Below are 24494 nucleotides of genomic sequence, written 5' to 3' on the forward strand. Positions count from 1 at the left end.
CATTATCTTCTGATTAAATCTTGAAATAATCTATTTTGTTTTATTTTCCAGTAATAATTGAATCTATGACTAACCTACCTCCAGTTAATGAGGAGACTGTAGTTTTTAAAAGTGATCGACAGGCAGCAGGAAAGGTTTGTAAAAAAAATTTAAATCTTACAGATTATTCTGTTTCTTCATTGATTGGTTTTTCTGATATTTCCTGTCTGTCCTAGTAAGAGTTTATTAATTTTAGAAGTTGAGTAATCTGTTTTAGTACATTCTTGATTTTCTTCAGAATTTTGTTTCTGTCTGTAAATTGATTTAATATTGCTTACAACTCTCTGCTGATTGAGACATTAAAAACACAGTTTAAGAATTTTTCCTAATATTTTTCAGGTGCTTTGGGAGGCAGTAAATATACGAATTGGATAAGACAAAGTCCCCTACCCTCTATGTACTCAGAGTTGAGGACAAGAGACTTTCCATAGTATAGTATTCTTTTTTTTTTTTTAAAGATTTATTTATTCATACAAGAACTGGGGTACAGGCCAGAGGTGTGGGGGTTGAGAGGATTCACCAGAGACAGAGTAGGGAGCAGAACAGGCAGACTGAGTGAAATGCACTGCTGAGGGGAGCAGTGAGTGAGACAGGAGAGGTCTGCTGTGCTATGTGGGTTGCTCCCTGGCAGGGGATCGAACTCGTGCTGCAGTGGCTGCTGATAGCTTCATAGGTTGCATTTTAACCCCTTGTGTTACCAGGGAGGCCCTAGTATAGTATTCTTAACCTCTTGGTTTGTGAGTCCCTTGTGTAGTGACCCAAAACTTTTTACGCTAACTTCCTCAGGTGGAAGCTGAGAGTGAGTGGAATCTTTTTCAAGTTCAAAAAGATTTCAGCAGTAGTTGTAAAGTGTCACTGTGGGCATTCTGAGAAACTGTGAATACTTTCAGCTCACCATATGGTTCAGTCCTTTGTAGCCATCTTACTAATGTTCATCCTTTTTTTTTTTTAATATATATATTTTATTTTATATATATTTTTACTGTTCATCCTTAATATGGAAGACCATACATTTTCCCCAGCAAATATACAATGCTGATTAGTCAGCCAAGCATATAGAACCTTCTAAGATTGAGACTATATATCAAGTGGTGTTTCCTTTCTGGCAATAGAAACAAGATTTTATTCATGTCAGTATTCCCCACTGTCTGTAGTATGGTCGTTTGTAAATTTTATGTCTAAGTAAATGTGTATTGATTTGAAAACAAAGAAGAAACTGCCTGCTATCTTTGGAGAAGCTGCTTTCTGGGGCTTAGTTTTCCCTGGATAACAGTAGTTGGCTTTGTTGTTACTCTAGTACATATAATTAGTTATGTTTAATCAAAACAAAACATATATTTCAAACTATCTTATTAGGTTGACTCTCCTGTCTTCCCTTTTTCTTTGCCTTCCCTACTATTCCATTCCAATACCAATTAAAAAGGCATCCATTTTTGACAGGGTCCTGCCACCTTGCACTACCGACACAGTCTTTTAGGGTGACAGGCAAAGAGAAATGAGGCAGTTGGGATTGCCAAACAGTTAGCAGCAGAATTAATTGGCTTGTGGAACTAATATTTTTCAGCAATTCTAGAAAGGGGAGAAAGACTTTCTAACACTGAAGGATGGTGATGGTGCGGTTGTCACTTCCTTTCACATAGCTAGACCTGGTACTTCTAAGTGTCGGTGCTGCTGTTGTCTTTAAAAAGGTTAGAGATGTGCTCAGGGTTTAACCTTAGAGAAGGTTGAGAGAGAAAAGGGATGAGAAATGAGTAGATCACTGCTGCTGTGAGCAGCTCTCCATGCACATTGGATACTTAGGAGAAACCAGTATTTTGCCCTTGTGAAAAAGCAAAACATTTCTCGGTGTCCTCAACAAAGTAGTAGAAGAGCGTAGGGGAGTAGAGGCACAGGAAACATATTCCTTGATTTTCTGACTATGAATTGAAACTGATTATTTTCAAGATTCCTTTTATTTTTGATTGTCGTGACAGTTGTCTTTTAGTAGCTAACTTAGACCATTTTAATTTCAAAATACCCAATATGTTGTCAATTAAAAGCCTCTAAATTCACATTTCTCATGTTCTCCAATACGTTTGAATTTTCGGTTCTGTAAATGACTAATAATATTCAGTTTTGCTGTCATATGACTTTGAGAGGATTCAAATAAAAATGTAACATTTACGCCTCCAATTTTAGCTATGTGACTTAGTCTAGAGGGATAAATTACATCTATTTTTAAATTTTACATAGAAAGCTTTATAAATTCGAAAAGTGACAAGGCTTTCAAAAATATTTGATTATAAATGTAAGGACCTTGAAATAATTCCTGCAACTAATGGTGGAAGTAGGGAAGGTTTGAGAGTATCAGCTAAACCAGTGACCAGAAAATGATATTCAATCTCCTTTTAGATCATTAGCATAATTTATCTAGACACTAAATTAGTTCAACCTTCATTTCCAAACCTTTATACACTGTTTCTTTATCCCCTGCTCTTGAGTAGTAACAATAATCATCAACCACAGTGATAAGTATTTGTGTATCTTTTAAAATTCACTAAAACTTCATGTGGAAGTGAAATTATTGCCATTTAGCTAAAACCACAAAGCTTTTCCTCCCTCACTGACTAAAGGACAAGCTCAGAGTTGCATTTGTACTTTTTGCTTTTTGATCCTAATATTCTTTTCTCTTGAGAAGTGATGAATAAAATGCCATAATATTTAGTTCTGTAATAGCAGGGAATTAAAATATCTTTGTCAACTTTGCTACTTATTTTCCCTGTATTCTGTGAATTTGTTGGTTACTTGTTTTGAGTCTTTGTTAGAGCAGATTTTATTTTTGTTGTTAGCATTTGTTTTACTTTTTACTAGACCAAAACAGTGAGTCTGATTCCTTATTAAACATCACTGAGTATGAATTTTTTTTTTAAGATTTATTTAGTTATGCATACAAGAGCTGGGGTACAGGCCAGAGATGCGGGGGTAAGGGGATTCACCAGAGACAGAGTGGGGAACAGTACAGGCAACTGACTGAAATACACTGCTGAGGGAAGCAGTGGGTGAGACAGAGAGGTCTGCCTCTCCATATGGGTTGCTCTCTGGCCGGCTGGGGATTGAATTCTTGCTGCAGATGCTGTGGATTGCTTCATAGTGTGATGCTTAACCCCTTCCGCCACCAGGGAGGCCCATTATGAATTTTTACCGATCATTTCATAAAGAAATAATTTATGGTAAAGTCTTGGTTGGTCGGATGTCACAGTTTTCTCAGTCTCTTGATTCTGTTGAGAGTGGTTCTTCTCTTTTTTTTTTTTTTTTTCCTAAAGATTTATTTATTTTTATACAAGAATTGGGGTACAGGCCAGAGATGCGGGGGGTGAGAGGATTCACCAGAGAGAATGGGAAACAGAACAGGCAGACTGACTGTATACACTGCTGAGGGGAGTGGTGGGCGAGACAGGAGAGGTCTGTCCCACCATGTGGGTTTCTTCCTGGCTGGCTGGGAATCGAACTCATGCTGCAGTGGCTGCGGATTGCTTCATAGGTTGCGTCTTAACCCCTGCGCCACCAGGGAGGCCCAGTGGTTCTTCTCTTGTCAATAACCTGTGATATAGAATACACACAGTGATTGAAGCAATCATTTGTTTAACCAGTGAATTAGAGTACTCTCTTTTCTTCATCTTTATTAATAAGAAGTCAAAATAGTGTAAAGCGACCATAAGAGACAATTCTGGATGACCTTGAAGGTTTAGTTACTCATTTTAGAGTAACTGGCTTACAAATATTATGGTCCTAAGAATAATCAACTAAATATGCTCTGCTTTTGTCTAAGAATCACGTTACATTTTCGTTCTTTGCATAAACCTAAAGCTGTTCATCATTTCTCTAGAGAGATCATGTTTCACAGTTAGAAAATGAAATCATGCTATCGAGGAATCAAGTCCCTAGGAAACAGCTTTCTATGCCAGGTCACATACAGTGATTATTTTACCACGTAGAAATGGAGCCATAGGACACTTTTTTACGAGCTGTTTATTATCCCTGTCCAAACTTAATCAGATTTGTCTGTATTTATCAAGGGGCTTAAACAAATTGATAGTTGTTAAGACTGTTTAAAAAGTAGAAGTAAGACAGTATATTTCTCTAATGTATGTGAGAGTGGTGCTGGGGTAGATCCGTTTATCCTATGCAGTTCTGGTTGCAAGAGGTCTACTGTTTTTATTTAAACCTTTCAGAGCAAATTTCTTGCTACTTTTTTATACTGTTTGCTTTTAAAATTAAAAAAATAGCTTTAGACTTTTTGAGGCTATTAGTGTTACTTCAGAATACATGAGCACTTTAATTGCCTTGAATGTTTTAAGAGTAATAAAGCCTTGAGAAATGGTGGTGAGCTGTTTTATAACTTAATAATAAAAAAATGGTATACTGAAGAGCATAAAATGAGAGAGCATTTACTGTCAAAAATAAACAACTGTGAGGATATAATAAACAGGCATTTTCAGTGTTGTGTTAGTTATCATTAGTCCAGATTAATAATAAAAAATAAATTTCTGATTTAGTAATTTAAATTTCACCAAGAGGTTTAGTAGTAATCTTAGTTTTGGCTCTAATAATTTCATCTCTTATAAATCAGTTTTCAGAAAATCTAAAGTATAAAAATTTACATATAAATATACTTCTCCAGCATCATTATTATTGAAATACATTGAAAGCAGCCTAAATTTCCTATAAGACTAATTTAAGTAAAATGTGTTAGATTTATAAAAGAGTATTATATGGCCACTGAAATTATACCTGTGAAGAGTATTTATAACCTGGGAAAAGCTTAATGCAACCTTAGGCTTTAAAAGGGTGTGGTTACCTTAGTTCTACAATGAGGCTACTGGAGACTGGGGGTGGGGAACAGAGTGTGGGGGGTGAGCAGAGTGATTTGTGGTGGAGGCCTCTGGGTGCCCTAGTTGTGTGTGTGTGGTGTCATTCCATACATCTGAAGGGTGTGATCTTATACCTCTAAATTATATGCAATGTTGTAAACCATTGTTTCTTCAATAAATGAAAGGATCCAATATACAAAATTACAGTATAATCTCAAATGAAAAATTTATTAACAGGAAAAATCTATATTAGTGTTGATCTAATTTTTATAAGATACATATACTATCAGAAACATCATTAAACATTCAACTATTTATTTTGAGAAGAGTTTGAAAATGAAAGACTTACTTTTATTCAGAAAACGTTTTTAGAAATTATGTATGTACTGAAACTAGTTCCTTTACTTTAAAGACTGTATGGCATCTTTGGTTTTCGAGAAATAATAACAGAGTTAAACTCTGCTACTTCTTCAATTGGAAAAGTTGTGGCTTTAATTTTATGACAATGTTAACCACTGAAAATAAATAAAAGAAGTGATTGATTAGATCATGGCAACAGAAGTTAGTTTTATGTCATAAGATTCCAAACAACATACAACATTTTATTTCTCAAAAGTTACCAATTTTGATTGTTTCTTTTTATTGAATGACTTAAATGTCAGTAATAAAACCAAAAATTTGTAATTTGCATCTATTGATAGTTAGTACCACCAAAGCAGTTTGAATTTAACAAGTAGCAAACTTGTTACTTATTTTAAACTCATTAAGATGAAATCTAGAATAAGTTCAAACACTTTGAATCTATATGCAAAATTTTATTTTTTATTTATTTATTTTTTTTTTAATAGAGGCATGTTTTATTTATTTATTTATTTTATTTGTTTGTTTGCTCTGCTTATACATGCACTGGGTACAGTCAGAAGCGCGGGAGGGTGAGAGAATTCACCAGAGCCAGAGCGGGGAGCAGAGCAGGCAGAAGGACCGAAGTACACTGCTGAGGGGAGCAGCGGGTGGCTGGAGAGGTCTGCGCACCATGTGGGACCCTCCTCCGGTGGCCGGGGAGCAGCCGGGGATCGAACCGGCGCCGCAGAGGCCGCGGGCAGCTTCGCAACCCAGCGCTCAACCGCTGCGCCACCGGGGAGGCCCAAAATTTTATTTTGTTGATCTAACTTTGATAAAATCACCTTAAGCAATTATAAGTGGGTACTTTTAAAGTATCACTAATTTTTCAAGTTGTTCTTTCAAATGTTTAAAAGAGTTTTTTCCTTCTATTATCTAGATATTTGAGATATTTGGACCTGTTGCACATCCATTTTATGTGTTACGGTTTAATTCTTCAGAGCACATTGAAAGTAAAGGTATTAAAATAAAAGACACTATGTTCTTTGCGCCATCAATGAAGGACTTTACCCAATATATATTCACAGAAAAACTTAAGTAAGTACTTTATTTACTTGTTAGTTGTTCTCTAATGTTTTGGAAATAATTATCTGTGATCATTGTTTCTTAAAGTTAAATGGTACCTGTCTTCACAGAGTACATTTATAGAGATAAAGATAGAAATCATGTACATTTTTTTCAAAACAACATGATCCAGTAATAAACAGCACATTTTGGGCCATATAAGCTTTCTGAATTTTAATTCATTGTTTTTTTCCATTGTATAATTTCTTTCATATATATGCTACTTCCAGTATTACTGGCATTTGAGAGAATTTTTCCGTTTTAAATTTTCTTTGATTATATTCATAGGCTTACTATTTAATAAAACTGTAATTCTCAAGAAAATGAATAAATTTCAGCCTTCTTAAGAATAATAAATGTATAGGCAAAACAACTAAAATGTGTCCCTGAAGAGTTGTGTATCAAGCCATGGTAAAATTAGGTTGACTTAGCCAATAAGCCAGCATTTTCCATTTTGTGTGTAAACATGCTAAATTACACTTACGGTGCTGTGGCTTATGGTGCAGAAATACTACCTGCACACTTATGCTTCCATTGGTTAACTGTGTTTTCTATATGTTAATTGGAATCAATGGCATATGATTCCAATGAATCAATGGCCTATGAGTTCAAGTGGAATAAATCTTTCCATAAAAATAACTAAAATGCTTTGGAAAGAAGTAGTGAATATGAACCCCTAAAAATATTGTCAGATTAAGAGTAGAAAACACTCCTATTTTAGGTGATTGACTCACAAATGCGTGACAGAATATTAACATTTCCTTGTTTTTTTTTAATTTTTCCTAGGGATAGGGGATCAGATGCTTCATGGAAGAATGATCAGGAACCACCGCCAGATGTAAGTGTATCTTTTTACACAAAATTTTAGAAAGCAGGGCAGAACTTAACTTTATAAATTTATCATTCTTTGCTTTTAGGAGGTCCTTAATGCTGCTTGGTGTTCATATTATTCTTCGAGCCAATCACTCTCACATTCTCTGAGATGACTGTTTTATGCCTTTTAGTGTGTATGTTCTAATAAAACTTTATTTAAAAAAATAGGAATTTGGCTGAAAACCAGCCTGTAGTTTCCAACTGCTTTTTAGAGTTTTTGATCATTCCAGTTTTAGAAAAAGTCACATTTTACTAATCACCACCATCATTTTCCGTTGTAATTTCCTGTTTTTTAATCAATTTTGTTGATAAAGTAGTAAAGCAGAATTGTCAGTTTAAAAAATTTTATTTTTCAATTTAGTTAATTTTCCTTGTAGGACATGAAGATATTCGTTAATGGGACTTAATAACTGCCTTTCTTAAAAATTATTCCATATAAATTAATGGTAATGGTGTTCCCACACCCAAAAATTAACTTACCAAATTCTACTAAATAGGAACATTCTACTTTGAGATAGTGGGGGAAACTCATTTGGAATTTGTGGGGTTTAAACTTTAAAAAAAATCATCTGTGAAAATAGGAAATGTTGGGGCTTGCTATTTAGAGGGAATACCTTTATGTCTGTTTCTAACATGAACATTTAATTGTAGTTGAGCTCATGAAAAATGTGAAGTCTCTGATTTTAGGCAAATACAGTATAATGTTGCCAAAGTGGTCTCTTTAAAATGTGGACTTTAGAGTAACTAAACCAAGAGTAGAAGAAGGACAAGCTTAAAAACTAACCCTTGGAAACCAAAACAAACTAACCCTTGAAAGCTTGAAGCATCTGGAGTGGGGAGGATAGGAAAAGGGTAAGAACAAAGAAGGAAGGAAGCACAGTGGCTTATGTGTGGTTTGGTGGTGGATGCACTACTGTGGCAATCCCTGATAGGAGTATCCAAATGCTGCCTCCATTAAAAACAAATTTTTTAGGGCCTCCCCGGTGGCGCAGCAGTTGAGCGCTGGGTTGCGAAGCTGCCTGCAGCCTCTGCAGTGCCTGTTTGATCCCCGGCCACCGGGTGAGGGTCCCACATGGTGTGCAGACCTCTCCTGCCACCTGCTGCTCCCCTCAGCAGTGTACTTCGTCAGTCTGCCTGCTCTGCTCTCCGCTCTGACTCTGGTGAATTCTCTCACCCTCCCGCTCTTCTGACTGTACCCAGTGCTTGTATAAATAAATAAATCTTTAAAAAAAAAAAACAAAACAATTTTTTTAAAATGTTGAAAAGTTAAAAAATAAACTATTGCCTCTATACCCCAACCTGTTCTTTAATTGATATTGTTATTTAAAATAGCACAATAAAATAGCACAATAAAGTTCTTTAAACTTCTGTAATTCTATTGTCTCTGAATTCTTACTCTGTAAGAAACTTTCACTTTGTTTTATAGAACCATTTTCTATTCTCAATATAGAGTGTCTCCCTGCACTCATTTTCTGAAAATTTTCTTTGGCTTATTTTCATTGCTAAGTCATCATTAAAGATTTGTCTTAGGTTACTCTGTACAAGAAGTCTTCCTTACTCTTTTTTTAGCTCCATATTCCCACAGTACTAAAATTCATTGATATATTTATCTACCCTTTTTTTTTTAAATATAGTTTCACTTAAGAATGTTCTTTAAGAAAGATTTTATTTTAATTTTTTGTGTAGAAGAATTGGGGTGTAGGCCAGAGGTGGGGGTTGAAAGAATTCACCAGAGACAGAGTGGGGAGCAGAACAGGCGGATCTACTGACATACACTACTGAGGGGAGCAGCGGGAGAAACAAGAAAGGTCTGCTGCACCATGTGGATTAGCTCCCTGGCCAGGGATGGAACTCAGGCTGTTGTGGTGGTAGCACTGAGACTTAACCCCTAAGCTACCAGCGATGCTCCTATTTATCTACTTTTTCATTTGAATAAACAGTTTCAGGAAAAGGAATGTCTTCCCTCTGATCTCATCATTTTCTACTGTCTGTCAGATTCCAGATTTAACATGAGCTTGCACAACTTAGCTCATAAAATCAGTAATAAAATAACACATACTTGAAGGTGCTAAATTTAATTGATGTTTTTGAATTTGATTATAGATTCTGAGGTAAATGGACATATAGTACATGAAACATTTGATCTAGAATATATTTCAGTAAGATCATACTAAGAACTCCATTAAAGACTTTCATATATATTTTCTTTCTTTTAAATATGCATACATACAAAACCAGTGACCTGGTTTTTGCATATTTTTTATTGAGTGTAATAATGTTTTCTGATATTATAATAATTCATAATTACTGTGAAATCATTTAAGTCAATATATAATCGCTTATAACCTTGTTTTTTCGGTGGGTTGTACACTAAACCCCAATTCTTGGTTAAATTTGAATCTTCCCTCTTGTAATTTAAAGGATTTCCTCTCATAAGTTGGGTCATGCATTTTTCTGCTTATCAAAGACTTTTTCTTTTTTCCACCTTTATTTTGTCTTTATTATTTACTTGTAGCCCTTAACAATAGCCAACATCTTACTATTTAAAGAACTAACCTGTAAAGAATTTAGCAGTGTCTAGTATATAATGGGCATGTGGAGCCTCCCTGGTGGCTCAAGGGTTAAGCACCGCACTGTGAGGCAATCCGCAGCCTCTGCAGCACAAGTTCAATCCCTGGCCAGCCAGAGAGCTACCCACATGGAGCAGCAGACCTCTCCTGTCTCACTGCTCCCTTCAGCAGTGTATTTCGGTCAGTCTGCCTGTTCAGTTCCCTACTCTGTCTCTAGTGAAGCTTCTCGCCTCCTGCATCTCTGGCCTGTACCCCAGCTCTTGTATGCATAAATAAATAAATCTTTTAATAAAATGAGCATGTGTATATTTTTGAGTGAAAGGTATAAAATTTTATTTAGATCTGATAATTTCTCATTTGATTAGTCCTAATGACCCATTCCCATGGCATCTATCCTTCAGCAGCTGCACTATGATGTATCTTATTTCTAAGCTAGAAGTCTGACTTCTAGTTAGGGACTGACTATATCTGAAGGTTGTTAAGAATTGACCTATGTGAAACTGTCCAGGAATTAAAAAACAAAAATCCTTGGGTAAATTATCTTATTTACTGGCCTATATTAAGAGTCATGAGGCACTTACCAAAAAATGCTTGATTTTTCTGTCGTATCTAATTCACTTATTACTGGATGATGGTTAAGTATCAAAAAGGATAAATTATTTCCAGGATAGTGTTAAATAACAGGCTTATTATCCTCACCTCCAAATAAGTACCGTTGAATTGGAAAATCCTTGAAACACAATTCTCTATTTTTCTCTGCAAGGCCTTAGATTTCAGCGATGATGAAAAGGAAAAAGAAGCCAAACAGAGGAAAAAATCTCAGGTTCAAGGTCGGAAAAAATTCAAATCTGAATTTAATGAACAAGGTGAGTAAATGCAACATAAATTTTTTTTTGATGTTTTCATTTACATCTGCATAAGTTAATCAGTAATAAACTGAGAAAACATCTGGGTTTTCTCTTTACTTTCTGGCATCCAATTAACATCAAAGGCACAAACATTACACAGCACAGGATGTGATAGGAGAGAGTAATAGGAATGAATATTCAGTGGTAGTTTTTCAAGCCTTAAAGAGGTAAAAATGGCTTCTGCGGGTAACTGAGGGAAACTAATCCTTGTCAGAGTAATTTGTGCTTCTCAGCACTTTTGCTGAAACCTATTTGCTTCTGGTTTTACAGTGAAATGATATGGTAGTCAATACCTAAATTAAGGTACTTTTTTTTTTTTTAACATGGATTCCCTTTTATCATTCTTTTCCTGTTCCTTTTCTATAACTAAACTTTTGGTAAGTTCACTTGCAGTTGTAAGAATTAATAACAGATTTGTGTGCTTATTACCAAGTTTTCCAAATTGTGTAACATCTTACAGAGCTATATGGGACATAGGACTGTACCATAACCAGGCTGTTAACATAGTTACACTTAAGATAGACATCTTTTCTATCACAGAAAAAGATCCCTTAAGTTGCCTTTTTATAATCATACCCACTTTCTTCCCTCCAACCACCTCCTTAACTCCTGCCAACCCCTCATCTGTTCTCCATTTCTGTAATATGTTTTATCGTGTCAAGAATGTTTATATAAATAGTCTCAGGTTATGTTAGGATTAGGGCTTCGTGTCACTAAGCAACAATTGTTGGAGACAGTTGTCACTAAGCAACAATTTTTGGAGACTTATCCAGGTTATTATATGTCAAATATAATATATTCATTAATATAATATAAATATAATACATAATTCATTCCAGAGTAGTAATACATGGTGTGACTATGTCATAGGTTGTTGAACCTTTGAAGGAATGTGGATTTTTTTTATATATATATATATTTATATATATATTTTTTTTTACAATGTTTGCTTTCTTTTCTCATCTGGATTTTTAACAGCTTTTCATTATGGAAATAAAGTTGCTTTATATATTTGTGTACAGGTTTCTGTGTTGACAAAAGTTTTTTTATTTCTCTGAGCTAAATATCTAGGAGTACAATTGCTGGATGACATGATGATGCATGTTTAGTTTCAAAAGAAACTGCCATACTTTTTCCAGTGTGGCTCTACCACTTTACATTCCATCACCAAAGTAGGAGTTACTCTTGTTTGTCTGCATTTTTATCAGAGAATAAGTGTTTGTAACCATTCTTTTAAAAAATTTAGCTTTTAGGGCCTCCCCGGTGGCGCAGCGGTTGAGCGCTGGGTTGCGAAGCTGCCCGCAGCCTTTGCGGCGCCAGTTTGATCCCTGGCTGCTCCCTGGCCACTGGAAGAGAGTCCCGCATGGCGCGCAGACCTCTCCTGCTGCCCGCTGCTCCCCTCAGCGGTGTACTTCGGTCCTTCTGCCTGCTCTGCTCCCCGCTCTGGCTCTGGTGAATTCTCTCACCCTCCCGTGCTTCTGACTATATCCAGTGTTTGTATAAATAAATAAATAAATCTTTTTAAAAAAATTAGCTTTTAAAAAATGTATGCTTTTTCCCGTCTTTTGCTGGTTATAACTTCCAGCACTATGTTAAATAAATGTGCTTTGTTCCTGATGATAGGAGAAAAGATTCACTATTAAGTACAATATCCTTCAGGGCCTCCCCTGGTGGCTCAGGCGGTTGAGCGCCGCGCTGTGAAGCTGTCCGCAGCCTCTGCAGTACTGGTTCGATCCTGGCCAATGGGCGAGGGTCCCACATGGCACAACCGACCTCTCCTGTCACACCTGCTGCTCCCCTCAGCAGCGTATTTCATCAGTCTGCCTGTTCTGTTCCCCAGTCTGTCTCTGGTGAATCATCTCACCCTCCTGTGCATCTGGCCTGTACCCCGATTCTTGTATAAATAAATAAATAAATAAATAAATAAATAAATAGTACAATATCAGGTTGAGGAAATTGCCAACTCTTCCTATTTTTTCTGACATTGAAAAATAGCATTAATTAGTATTAAATTTTGACAGTTTTTCTGTTTTGATTGATAAGATATTTTTCTTTATTAGTTTGTTAATAAGGGAAATTGCATTAGTTTTAGAATATTAAACTAGTGTTGCATACTGGAATAAGTGACAGTTGGCCATAGTGTGTAATTCTTTTTATATATTGCTGAATTCTACTCATATTTTGACAAATGATTTTGCATTTATATTCATGAGGGATACTGGTCATAGTTTTCTTTTTCTTTTTTATTTTCTTAAAGATTTATTTTTTATTTATTTATACAAGCACTGGGTACCATCAGAAGCGCAGGAGAGTAAGAGAATTCACCAGAGCCAGAGAGGGGAGCAAAGCAGGCAGACTGAAGTACACTGCTGAGGGGAGCAGCGGGCGGCAGGAGAGGTCTGCGCGCCATGTGGGACCCTCCTCCAGTGTCCAGGGAGCAGCCGGGGATCGAACCAGCGCTGCAGAGGCTGCGGGCAGCTTCGCAACCCAGCGCTCAACCGCTGAGCCACCGGGGAGGCCCAGTTTTCTTTTTAAATATCTGGTTTTGGTGTCATGGTAACACTAACTCCAAAAAATGAATTGGGGAGGTTGTGAAGAAAGAGGAACATGTAGCTGTTGTTGGGAATGTAAATTGGAAACATTTTGGAAGGCAGATTGGATCTTTATTAAAAAAATAAACTAGAAATGTTATACTATTTAGCACTTGCATTTTTGGGTATCTATTAGAATACACAATCTTCAGCTGGAAAAAGAATGTCTTCCACAATATTTATGGTGACTTTATTTACAATAGTCTTTCGGATTTATTTATTTTTTAAAGATTTGTTTTTATTTATGCATACAGAAACTGGGGTGTAGGCCAGAGGAGCAGGGTTGGGGGGTGAGAGGATTCACCAGAGAGAGTGGGGAGCAGAACAGGCAGATCTACTGAAATAAACTGCTAAGGGCAACAGCGGGCGAGACAGGAGAGGTCTGCTGCACCATGTGGCTTAGCTCCCTGGCTGGGGATGGAATTCATGTTGCAGTGGCTGGTAATGATAGTGCTAAGACTTAGCCCCCTGAGCCACCATGGAGGCCTCTTTTTGGATTATTTAAATGTGATAATATTCAGCCTTAAACTTCTGAAACTGTCATAAGAAGGGATTATTGAATTTTTAGCAATGTTTCAGATGTATTAAAATTAGCTTTCATTTTGCTTTTGCGCTTTTTCCCCTCTCAAAGGTGAAGATTTTGCAGAAGTACATCAGAATTGGAATGCTCACGGCTCTGCTTTAGAGCCCGCCAAAGGATTTCGCAACAGAGAATTCACACGAGGATTTTCCTGGGGCAGATACCCTGGACCTTGTCATGGCAGACCCCCACCTCCACAGTTTTATAACCCAGAGCATGTGGTATCTCAGGAGACTTTGGGATTTCCACCTCAGAGACAAGATAATCCCATCATGCCACAGTATCCCTTTCCTCCCCCTCCAGCGTTTGACATGCGTAATTTTTCACTCCCTCCTCCCCCACCACCTCCACCTCCCCCACCTGCACCTTTAAACGTGGGTTGGGCTCCTGCACCTCACATGGTAGCTCATCCGGTATTACCCATGCCATACTCACTCCCCCCACCCCCTCCACCCCCTCCTCCACCCCTGCCTCCACCCGCTTCTTCTGGAGACAGTAATTCTCATTTTGGGCCATACTATTAGGTGAATTAGGTGAATGTATGCATTTCCAGAGAAATGTAGATTTTTAATATTGTGTAAGAAGGACTTTTTTTTTAAAACTAGAATTTACAAAACTAGATTTTTAAAACACTGTAAAATAATAAATGATTCCCTCACTTATAAGTATATATATATTTGTAACCTTAGAGAAAATGTGTCTGTATGAAAACTTCACTTCAAATTCATGGAGGGAAAATTCAAATGTGTAATATTTAAAACTGCATCTGTGCTTTCCCCATCCCTGCCCAGTTAAATAAAGCATACAGGTCAAAAAATAGATCTGAAGGAACTTTCATCACAGATTCAACCTACTAAGCTCATTGATTGACTTGGTATAGTTGAAAATATGATGTTAAAGTCCTATTCAAGTCTTTAAAATAAACTATTTTTGCAAACTTTGGAAATTTGATTATAAAATTCAATTTACCAGTAAATTTAAGTGTCTTAATTTTTTTTAAAGCAAGTAAAGCAAAGAGATGGAAAGCCTTACAATTAGCAAAAACTATGACTATAATTAAAAATTTGTAATTATTAATCATAGTAAGTTTTCAATTATATATGCAGATTTTCATTATTTGGATACTATTTGGCAGACTTTACCATTTCACCACTTACAGGGGTATAGAAATTGTTTACAATGAAGTGTTGTTTATTCACAAAATGTATTTAACTCCTATTAGGAGTTAGTGAGTTAGGAGTTAGTCTATTAGGACATAGTGTCTTCCATGTCTGTTACCCAGATTCCCATATGTGTGGCACCGATTAGGTGCTTAGTGTTTATCAAATGACTGACTGAATTTAGAGTTTTTGATTAAATAACTAGTGAGCATTTTACATCATGATACGTAAATATAAGAAAAGTTCAGAACTTTAGAAATAGAAGCCTTAAGGTGTCATCTAAACTGGTCCTCATTTAATAAATATGGAAGAACCTAAGGATTCCAACAAAGATAAGGCCACTCATTGAGATGACAAGGATATTCTAGTTCTCGATTCTAAGGTCAGCACTTTATACTGAATTGGTGCTTTTCCATCTTTCGTTCTGTGACACCCTCATGTGTTACATTTTTTAAATTATTTCTTCAGTTGTTTTTGCAGCTTCTCTGTGAAGTTATCTTCTTTGATGATCCAGTCGTCTCCTGTTTGAATGACCATAAGTATTAAGTGAGATGATATCTAACAGCCTGAAAAATAACTTTCTGCAAGAATGGGAAAAGTAAGACTTTGCCATCCAGTTATGGAGAATCTACAACCTTTTTTAATCGCTGTGGTGTTTAGGGAGTCTTTTAATCCCTAAGTACTGGTATCTGACAGTAAATATTTAACACAACAGCTGAATGATACCATTTCATCTCTACTTTCAATAAAATTCCTCCCTTAAACACTTCGGTCCTATTTGCCATCCTCCCTTATAGTTTCTAGGTTACCTAGAAATTACCTATAACAAACACATAAGCTTGTTAAAAATGCAGATTCTTGGGCTTTATCCTCAGATGTGAATTCGGTAGCTGAGATGAGACCTAGCCAACTATGACAGATGCAGGTGCTCTTCGTAGGCATTGCTTGTTCAGCCCCAGACCACTGCAATAAAGTGAATATCGCAAGAAAGAGAAGAGTGTCACCAACTTTTCTGTCCCCTAGAGTCTTGAAAAGTTATGTAGTCTTTAAGTGTGCGAGAACATTGTGTCTTCAAAAGCCAATGTATGTATCTTTCTTAAATGTGACACAGACCCTAAGTGAGCATGTGCTCTTAGAAAAATGGCATATTATACTTGCTTGATGCAGGGTTGCTGTAGACCTTCAATTTGTAAGAAATGCAGAATCTGAGGCACAGTAATCAAAATTAAGTGAGATATGCCTGTACCCCCAGGGGATTAACTTCAGGATTTATTCTTGGTCTGTAGCGAGTTCAGGGTAAATATGCACAAGCTTGCTGTCCATCTTCTTTGGACCTTGAGGGAGTTCTGTTGGGTGAGTGGTAATGATATGAGAGTAGATAGAAGAGAGAAATAAAACCATAGCTGTTAAAATGTATCTATAGCTTCTCACTTAGTTGTCAGAGCTGTATTTTGTCTACTACATCTATGTTTGGAGTTTAAGAGGAGGATGCCAATCATCTCTAATTTTGGAAGAGAAATATTTCTATTTTCATCATCTCCACCTTAATCTTATCAAATTTTTTTAAAGATTTATTTATTTATATGTGTACAGGAGCTGGGGTTCAGGCCAGAGATGGGGCGGAGGGTGAGAGGATTCACCAGAGACAGAGTGGGGAACAGAACAGGCAGACTGACTGAGATACACTGCTGAGGGGAGCAGCGGGCAAGTCAGGAGAGGTCTGCTGCGCCTTGTGGGGTGCTCCCTGACTGGCCGGGTGCTGCAAAGGCTGCGGATTGCTTCGTAGTGCGGTGCTTAACCCCTTGTGCCACCAGGGAGGACCTCTTATCAATGCTTTTAAAATTGTGTTGTCCTAGATTTTTAACTGCCACATAGTATGGAGTAAATCCAATGTTGATGTACTCAAATACCTTTATACTAGCCTCTTCCTACAATAATGTAATAACATTCACATGATTGAATGTAGAGAGTATCTTTCCATGTCTACAGTTGTAAATTTGGTGAGGTGATAATTAAAATTACTCCCTAAGCAACCATCTTTGTTTTACTAAGATCAACAACTGTCTCCTCTCCCTTTTATGGAAAAGACAGTGAGGTCCATAGTAATTGGATTATCTGTCCACTGTTAGATATTGAAAGAACTGGATTTGAGATTGTACATTGGAGACCTGGAACAGAACATGCAGTTTCAGGATTCACCAAAAGTCATTTCTTAAAGTCCATGTTGTGAGCTCATGTATAGTTAAATACCAGAATGTATGCATCACTTTGATTAGTAGACCCTAGTTAATTCTTCCATATCTATGTCCATATAATTGGCCTTGGGGATGTGTAAGTAATGCACAGTGACAGGGGCCTGCGTGCAGAAGTCTGTTGGACAGTGAGGAATGTAGAATGCTTTCCCTTCCTCTTTTCTAGCCCACCAATGATTTACTTTCTACCCCCTCCTCGACTCTTATGCTGCTTTTTTTATTTCTTGCTTAGAGCTGGTGGATATTAAGTGCATTAAAAATTTCAGGATATTTGATGAATAAGAAATGAGTAGTGTCTGAGTTCCAGTCTATTGTAATTTTAACCTACTTCATAAATAAGAGTTAGTATTTAAAATCTCCAGGTGCTTAGATCTTAGTGTATTTTTAAGGACAAGGTTTAAGATAACAAAGTATCATTGATACATTTTTTAACAATAATAGGCATTTGCATTTAATTTTATAAATTCACTTTTTTTTAATCTAGTGCAAGGTTTTATTTTGCATTTTATTACACTTCAATCAATTACTCTAAGCCTTTTCTGGGTTGAAATTAGACATCTCAGCTATAAAGTAGCTTCTTATTGGGGACACACTTTGAGGCCTTAAAGCAGTACTAATGAAGTCCTTTTGTTGTGTGATGTCAAACTGAAAAGTTTGCCTGGCTTTGTGAAAGACCCCCCAGAATTGCATACAATTTGATATTCAGCTATGTTTCTCACAGTAGGACTACATAGGCAATTTATTTATTTTTTTAATTGAAGTAACATTGGCTTATAACATTGTGATTAGAGATGTAGGATCTCCCCCTTCATGTAGCGTTACTACTCCACGCCTGACACTGCAATAGCCACAGTTCTCCATAGTCCATTGTGCTTCCTTCCTACTTTCCTCTCCCTCTCACACTGGCAGCCTCAGTTCTGTGGTCAGATTTCTAGGATTTGTCACTGGTTTGGCTTTATTTGTGCCTTTGCTTTATGTGTCTATATCGCATGTATAAGTGATACCGTCTGGTGTTTGTCTTTCTCCTTCTGATTTCTATATTAACATTTCTAAGACAATATAAGTATTTGGTTTCAGTGCCTTCTAATTCTTCTATACAGTTTCCCATTATTGAGTTTTATTGGAGAAAAAAAGCATCCTTACCCCCTCCAGATGACACAAATCAGGGAACTTAAGTGCAGAAAGAGAAATAATCCCTTATGTCTGTTTCTCACCCTTTCCCAGTCTGTTTGGCTAAGGTACCTGAGATAAACTTGAGAAAATTCTATACTTAGCGTGCTGTCTTCACATACTCAGGCTATTTAGAAATAGTCATGTCCTTCTATAATTAAGTGATAGGGAAAACAGTATATTGTTAAATACAGGATTCCTTTTAAAAATGTTAAAAACTAACATTTTTGCAGAGTGACTATGTGTGTTAATATAATACGCATTCATAAAGTCTTCACTCTGACATTTCACATTTGATAGCAACAATAATGAGTTCTGAGGTCTAACTGTTGTATGAGAGAATACTTTTAATAGGCTATAAACTGGACAATTTTTTTAAATTATGAGATTTCATTGTCAGATAATGTTGCCACTACACTATGGTTTAATGCATTCATGGTTGCAAAAGAACATTTGTGTTCTTTTCTGTAGATAAATTGCCAATATTCCAAAAGTTTTCTCTACTTTTTCTGAAACCCAGTCTGATCCTAAATTTATGTAGCAATTATGTTCCAGAAAACCAAGGAAACAGTTACTATAGTGTGCCTGAAATTAAAGTTCAGAAATATCTTCTTAATACCATTCATCAGACCAAAGCACTTGTTTTGAGCTACTAGCAGCAATGAAATTACATCTCATTTTCGACTCTGCACTCTGTACCCAAGTTGTTATCACTGGTGAATGAGACATGTACAATTACTTAGTGTCCTGGAAAGGAGGTACAAATTGGAATTGGTATATCAAAAGGTAAAATAATGAACATAGCCAATGAAGAAAACTAAGTTGTCTTCTGCACAGTCAATAAAAAGGCATATGCTTCATATATGTGTATACCCCCTTATATGTGGGTATGTGAGTGTGCGTGTAGATGCTTGTACAAAAAACCTGATAGTTATGCATGTTTTGGTTGTTTAGTACCCTTTATTTCTACTCATAAGGGTGGGAATAAATATTACATTAGCTTGTTTTGTGGTTAGTTGCATTATACCAAGTCCCCCAAACAACAAACCGACTTTATATGTTAAGAACTTTCTATTGATGGGCCTCCCCTGTGGTTGTGAATCTGCCCGCAGCCTTTGCAGCGCCGGTTCGATCCCCGGCCGCCTGGCGAGGGTCCCACATGGCGTGCAGACCTCCAGCCGCCTGCTGCTCCCCTCAGCAGTGTACTTCGTCTGTCTGCCTATTCTGTTCCCCGCTCTGGCTCTGGTGAATTCTCTCACCCTCCTGCGCTTCTGACTGTACCCAGTGCTTGTATAAATAAATAAATCTTAAAAAGAAAAATCGTCATTTAAAAAAAAAAAAAGAACTTTCTGTTGAGGTTAGATGGGCTAAAAATTGTGATGAGATGTGACCCAAATAATAACACAATAAATGCAAAGGAGTAAACTATTAACATAGATTCACTTTTAAAATGTGATAAGCAAGTGATGGTGGTCTGTAAGTTGAATGGCAGACATGAGTTTCTAACAATCTCGGTCTCAATGGCCACTACAATGTACAAAACCTGTTACTGCAGCTCTTTAAACCTTTCATGGTTCTCTACTCTGCCATCCAGCAGTGGTGGGAAGCATGTTTTCTCTCCCCCATACATCTCACCGCTATTGAAAATATATTTGACTAAGAATCATGCAGTGTGTCATCACAGATATGATTTGGCACTCACAGGCAGAATTATGCAAGCTTAGTAGCTGATTCATTCAAAGCAAATGATTAATTTTCTTTAATGTCAGTTTGGTTTTTGACCAAGTATAATTGCTGATATATTTATTGGCAACAATATAAGTTCAAATGAATTTTGTTTTGCAAAGTTGTGAGCAGAACAATATTTAAGAACAGAAGAAAATAACAGTAGGCATTTAAATAGTTTGAACCATATGCAATTGCCTACAGTTTCAGTTGGTTCAATCCCATATATGGATTTAATAGATGGATAGTTAGATAGAAAGAAAATATTTCCCATATTTGCTTTTCTCATTTTGTAGAACATATCCCTGTACCATTATACTACAGAACGCATTTTGCGGGAAATGCTGTCATAGATGTTAGCAGAAATTCATAGTAAATGTACATTTCTCAGAGATATCTTTAGATTTGCTAAGAAGGCAGATCATGGGGCCTAAAAGAATGTTAAAATATTTTGTATTTGGATAAGAAATGGCTGTTCCTTAGTGTAAGCTTTGTGGCTCTTAGCTGGGTTTGGGTGTTTGTGTGCTTATTTTTTTTTGTTGTTGTTGTTTTTTTGGTTTTCCTGTATTCTAGAACTCACTAAAAATCTGTGAGATGTTCATTTTTCTAGGAGAGTGGGTCCATGTCTTTCATCTTGCTTTTAAAGTACTATCTGAAGAGAGGGAAACAGAGTTTTGGATCAGGTATAGCATAAGTGTCTCTCAAGTCTGATAATGCAGAAATCCTTTAAAAAAATTTGTATGAGCCCTCAAAAACATCCACAGACTACAAAACTGGAAACACTGAGCTAAAGAACTAAAGTTTTGTTTATGAAATAAGAATTTTTGGTTTCTTTGTGCAGTTTTTAACTTGTAAGACCAAATCAATAAATCTCAATTTAGAGAAACATTGGCCCTAAACTATATTAGATTTCAAATGGCTGTATGGGAGGCCTCGCCCGTGACGCAGCAGGTTGAGCGTAGTGCTGTGAAGCTATCTGCAGCCTCTGTAATGCCGGTTCCATCCCTTGAGAAACCCACATGGTGCGCAGGCCTCTCCTGTCTTGCCCGCTGCTCCCCTCAGCACTGTCTTCTGTCCTTCTGCCTGTTCTGTTCCCCTCTCTGTCTCTGGTGAATTCTCTCACCCTCCCATGCCTCTGGCTTATACCCCAGTTCTTGTATAAATAAATAAATCTTAAAAAAAAAAAAAAAAGCTAGATGAATACACATTCAAATGGCTGTATGAGAAAGACTTAAATGAGCATGACCAGCAGTAGAGGAAGTATGTCATTAATGATCTTAGATATCTAGAAAATGTCTAGAATGTATGCTTCTGCCTAGTAAGGAATTTGTAATTTAGACTATAAGCAGGAAATCACTGTTCCACTAAAAGGAAGGGGGCACAGTCTTCAGCTTAACAGATTTGGTTGTGTCACCATTTTTTAGTTCTTGCCAAGCAAAGTGTGATGAACAGTAAAATTTGATTTGAGCAAGTTTCCAAAGTCTGAGGATATCTGCAAATACTGTACTATAAAAATGTTATGCACAAGAACAACAGAAAAGGGAAGGACCCAAATGGAACACAGATGATCCAGAAAAGTTTCTGGAAAGAGAAATAGAAACTAGGAGAGAATGAGACCATTCTTTTAGTCTTAACCATCTGAGGCATCTTTCCATTTCCTCAGGGTAGAGGACATGGGTGATTATCTTAGAGTTGTGTGATTTATTTTTGTTACGGAAAGCAAAACAAAAGCCTCTTACCAAAAAGTGGATTTAATCATACAAGTAAATCCTTTAGTTTTCATAATTTTTTAGCCAAAGAATATTTCTAAACACCAAACTATATATATATGTATGTATATATACGTATATATTCATATACATATATATACATGTATACGTTGACAATGTAGACAAGGTGCAAGCCCTTTTACAAAATGCTTGTTTAAAACGATGCATTTCTGTGAATGCAGCTTGAAATATAAGAATAGGCCACTTTTCAGAGTGTCCTATATAAATTGTCATAATCTTATGTCATTTTACTGTGACTGTATTGAGCTTTTTTGTTAGAGTATAATCTTGAGGACAAGCACAGCTTGACAACAGGGGTTCTTTTCCTAACCCACAAAAGGTATTTAGCTGTCATTGAAACCTTGTTTCTGAGATGCTTCTTGCTGCTTCATAACCTGTGGACTTCTCCTTTATGTTTCTAAAGTATAACATTCCAGATGAATGTCACAGTCATTGGTGGTGATTCTTTTTATTTAAGTGAAAGTACTTGTTGGGGTGTCAAAATCTGTATTGGCACAGATTTCCAGTTAAGTTGTGTCCCAAAAGTGGCTCAGAGAGATAAGTAGAAAGTAGATTCACTTTTTTTTTTTTTTTTTGAAACTCATTTTGAGAGTACTTTATTGACGCAAATATGGAACCCACAACATTTTGGGCAGTAAAGTTAATGATCTTTTTTTCTCAGGATAATAAAATTTACTTTCATACCCTAGATGATATCAAAACGTGACTATCAAATTTTTTTTGCTAAGGATGACAAATCTGCTGGGTCTTCTTTGGGGGTGGGGAATGTTGATCTATATATATAATTCATCATTCAATAAGATTACACCACAGTTCTCTGTCCATTAAGAAACTTTCAAGAGCTAACCTAATAGGTAGCAAAAAATAATATAAGATATATGTATATATGATAAGATTTCCAGGAAATTTAAAACTAAATAAGACAGTATTCCAGGAAATACTTGCTTTCACTTCAAAGTTTTATCTACTTTGTAAAATAACTTCAGAATTGAGAAGCCACCTCGCTAGATATACTATATTTACTTGTAAATATTAGGAAATAATAACACAAATCTGTAAAATCTCTTGGAGAAACTGATAGCGAAGTACCTATCATTTGTTGTTAGTATTTCTTTTGATTAACCACCCTAGACAGCCAATGAACTCTTATTTATTTAATAATATTAGTTTTTGCTTATTAGTCATTCGTTTGTTGCTGGATAGAGAACCGAGAACCGTAGAGTGCAGCAGTAGGAAATAGGCAAACGAGGGCACCAAGTGCTCTCATACAAGAGTACACTTGTGCAGAAAACAGCTTTACCTAGAAGAGTATTGTCAACACTGGTCATTTGGGAAAAATAACAAAAGTAGGAATGTAATAGCCAAAATCACAGCCTGAAATGTAGCCTCCCCTCAAAAAAAATGGATTTTTAAAAGATCCACCTATATAAAGAGTTTCCTAAAAAAAATCCTGGGCTTTATAATATGTGAAAAGGACCACAATTTCTAGTTATTGTAGCAGGGATATTCAAATTCAGATAGCTGGTCAGTTTCTGCTTTTTTGGCTTTTTCTTGTTTAATTGAGATCAATGTTACTTGTGATTTACTGTTCAGGTGTTACCACCCCACATTCACTACCAAAACACCCATAAATCTATTATTCTAAATACAAATTAGATTAGTATTCTAAATACAAATTTGAATAACAAATTAATCTGTTACTCTAAATTCAAATAAATTCCTGGAGGTTGTAGTTTTAATTCCTGGGATCACATATAGAAATACCTGTGTTATAAAGTAGCCAGGATTCATTCACTGTGGGTTTGAAAAATCCATGCTAGAATTTAATAGAAACTAAAAGCTTAACATCTTTAGAAATGCATGGAAACAGATGCACACGTTTGACTGACTGGATTTCCAGAGCAGGAAAAGGGTAAGCAAAATCCAAGCAAATTACTCAAGTTAATATGGTGGGATTCACAAACGTTGCCATGGCTGATGATGGTAACAGCAAATTTGCCAGCTTTATCAGGCATTCTTTCATATAGAATTGTTTCCATGGAAACCGTGTCTGCAACCCACAGGTTTCATGTACTGTATGTTCCAGCGAAATAAATAATGAAAAGCTGTCTTCTATTTTTTGATCTCCAGATCTACATACTTAATAGGCAGGATGCTCCCTTACATATCATTTGCAGTAAAAAAAGACAAATTGAAAGGCATGAAAAAGTAAAGATTCTATGCCTTTATTTTAAAAGCACAACCAATGTAAGAAAATGTATTTTCAATTCAACTCAGAACAAAAGATCAAACACCTATCACTTGCCATTCACACCTTACCCAATACTATTTATAGGCCACTCTCAAACTCATTGAAGATGGCCATGATTGCTAAACATATGCAGGAGTGTGAGGTGATTCTGCGGAATCTCTCTGTGTCAAGTGATGTCAGGTTGTATCTCCCCAAAGAGGCTCTGACTCCTCCCTGCATCTTGCTGAACACGTTGTGGCTTGCTTTTCTGACTCAGTGAGTGAGGGTTATG

General features: G+C 36.4%; 1 protein-coding gene across 1 annotated transcript in view; it reads left to right on the forward strand.

The window, feature by feature from the left end:
• NAF1 (nuclear assembly factor 1 ribonucleoprotein) overlaps positions 1 to 19739 on the forward strand; it is a 43031-nt gene extending 23292 nt beyond the window's left edge. Inside the window, 5 exon segments of the mRNA XM_037496412.2 lie at positions 52 to 134; positions 6169 to 6326; positions 7140 to 7191; positions 10560 to 10662; positions 13927 to 19739. Of these exon segments, the coding sequence (XP_037352309.1) occupies positions 52 to 134; positions 6169 to 6326; positions 7140 to 7191; positions 10560 to 10662; positions 13927 to 14399 (869 nt within the window). The 3' untranslated portion in view covers positions 14400 to 19739.
• Positions 19740 to 24494: the final 4755 nt, after the last annotated feature.

The sequence above is a fragment of the Talpa occidentalis genome, unplaced genomic scaffold, assembly GCF_014898055.3.
Source record: "Talpa occidentalis isolate TD23 unplaced genomic scaffold, MPIMG_talOcc4v2.1 talOcc4.8, whole genome shotgun sequence".
Taxonomy (NCBI): Eukaryota; Metazoa; Chordata; class Mammalia; order Eulipotyphla; family Talpidae; genus Talpa; species Talpa occidentalis.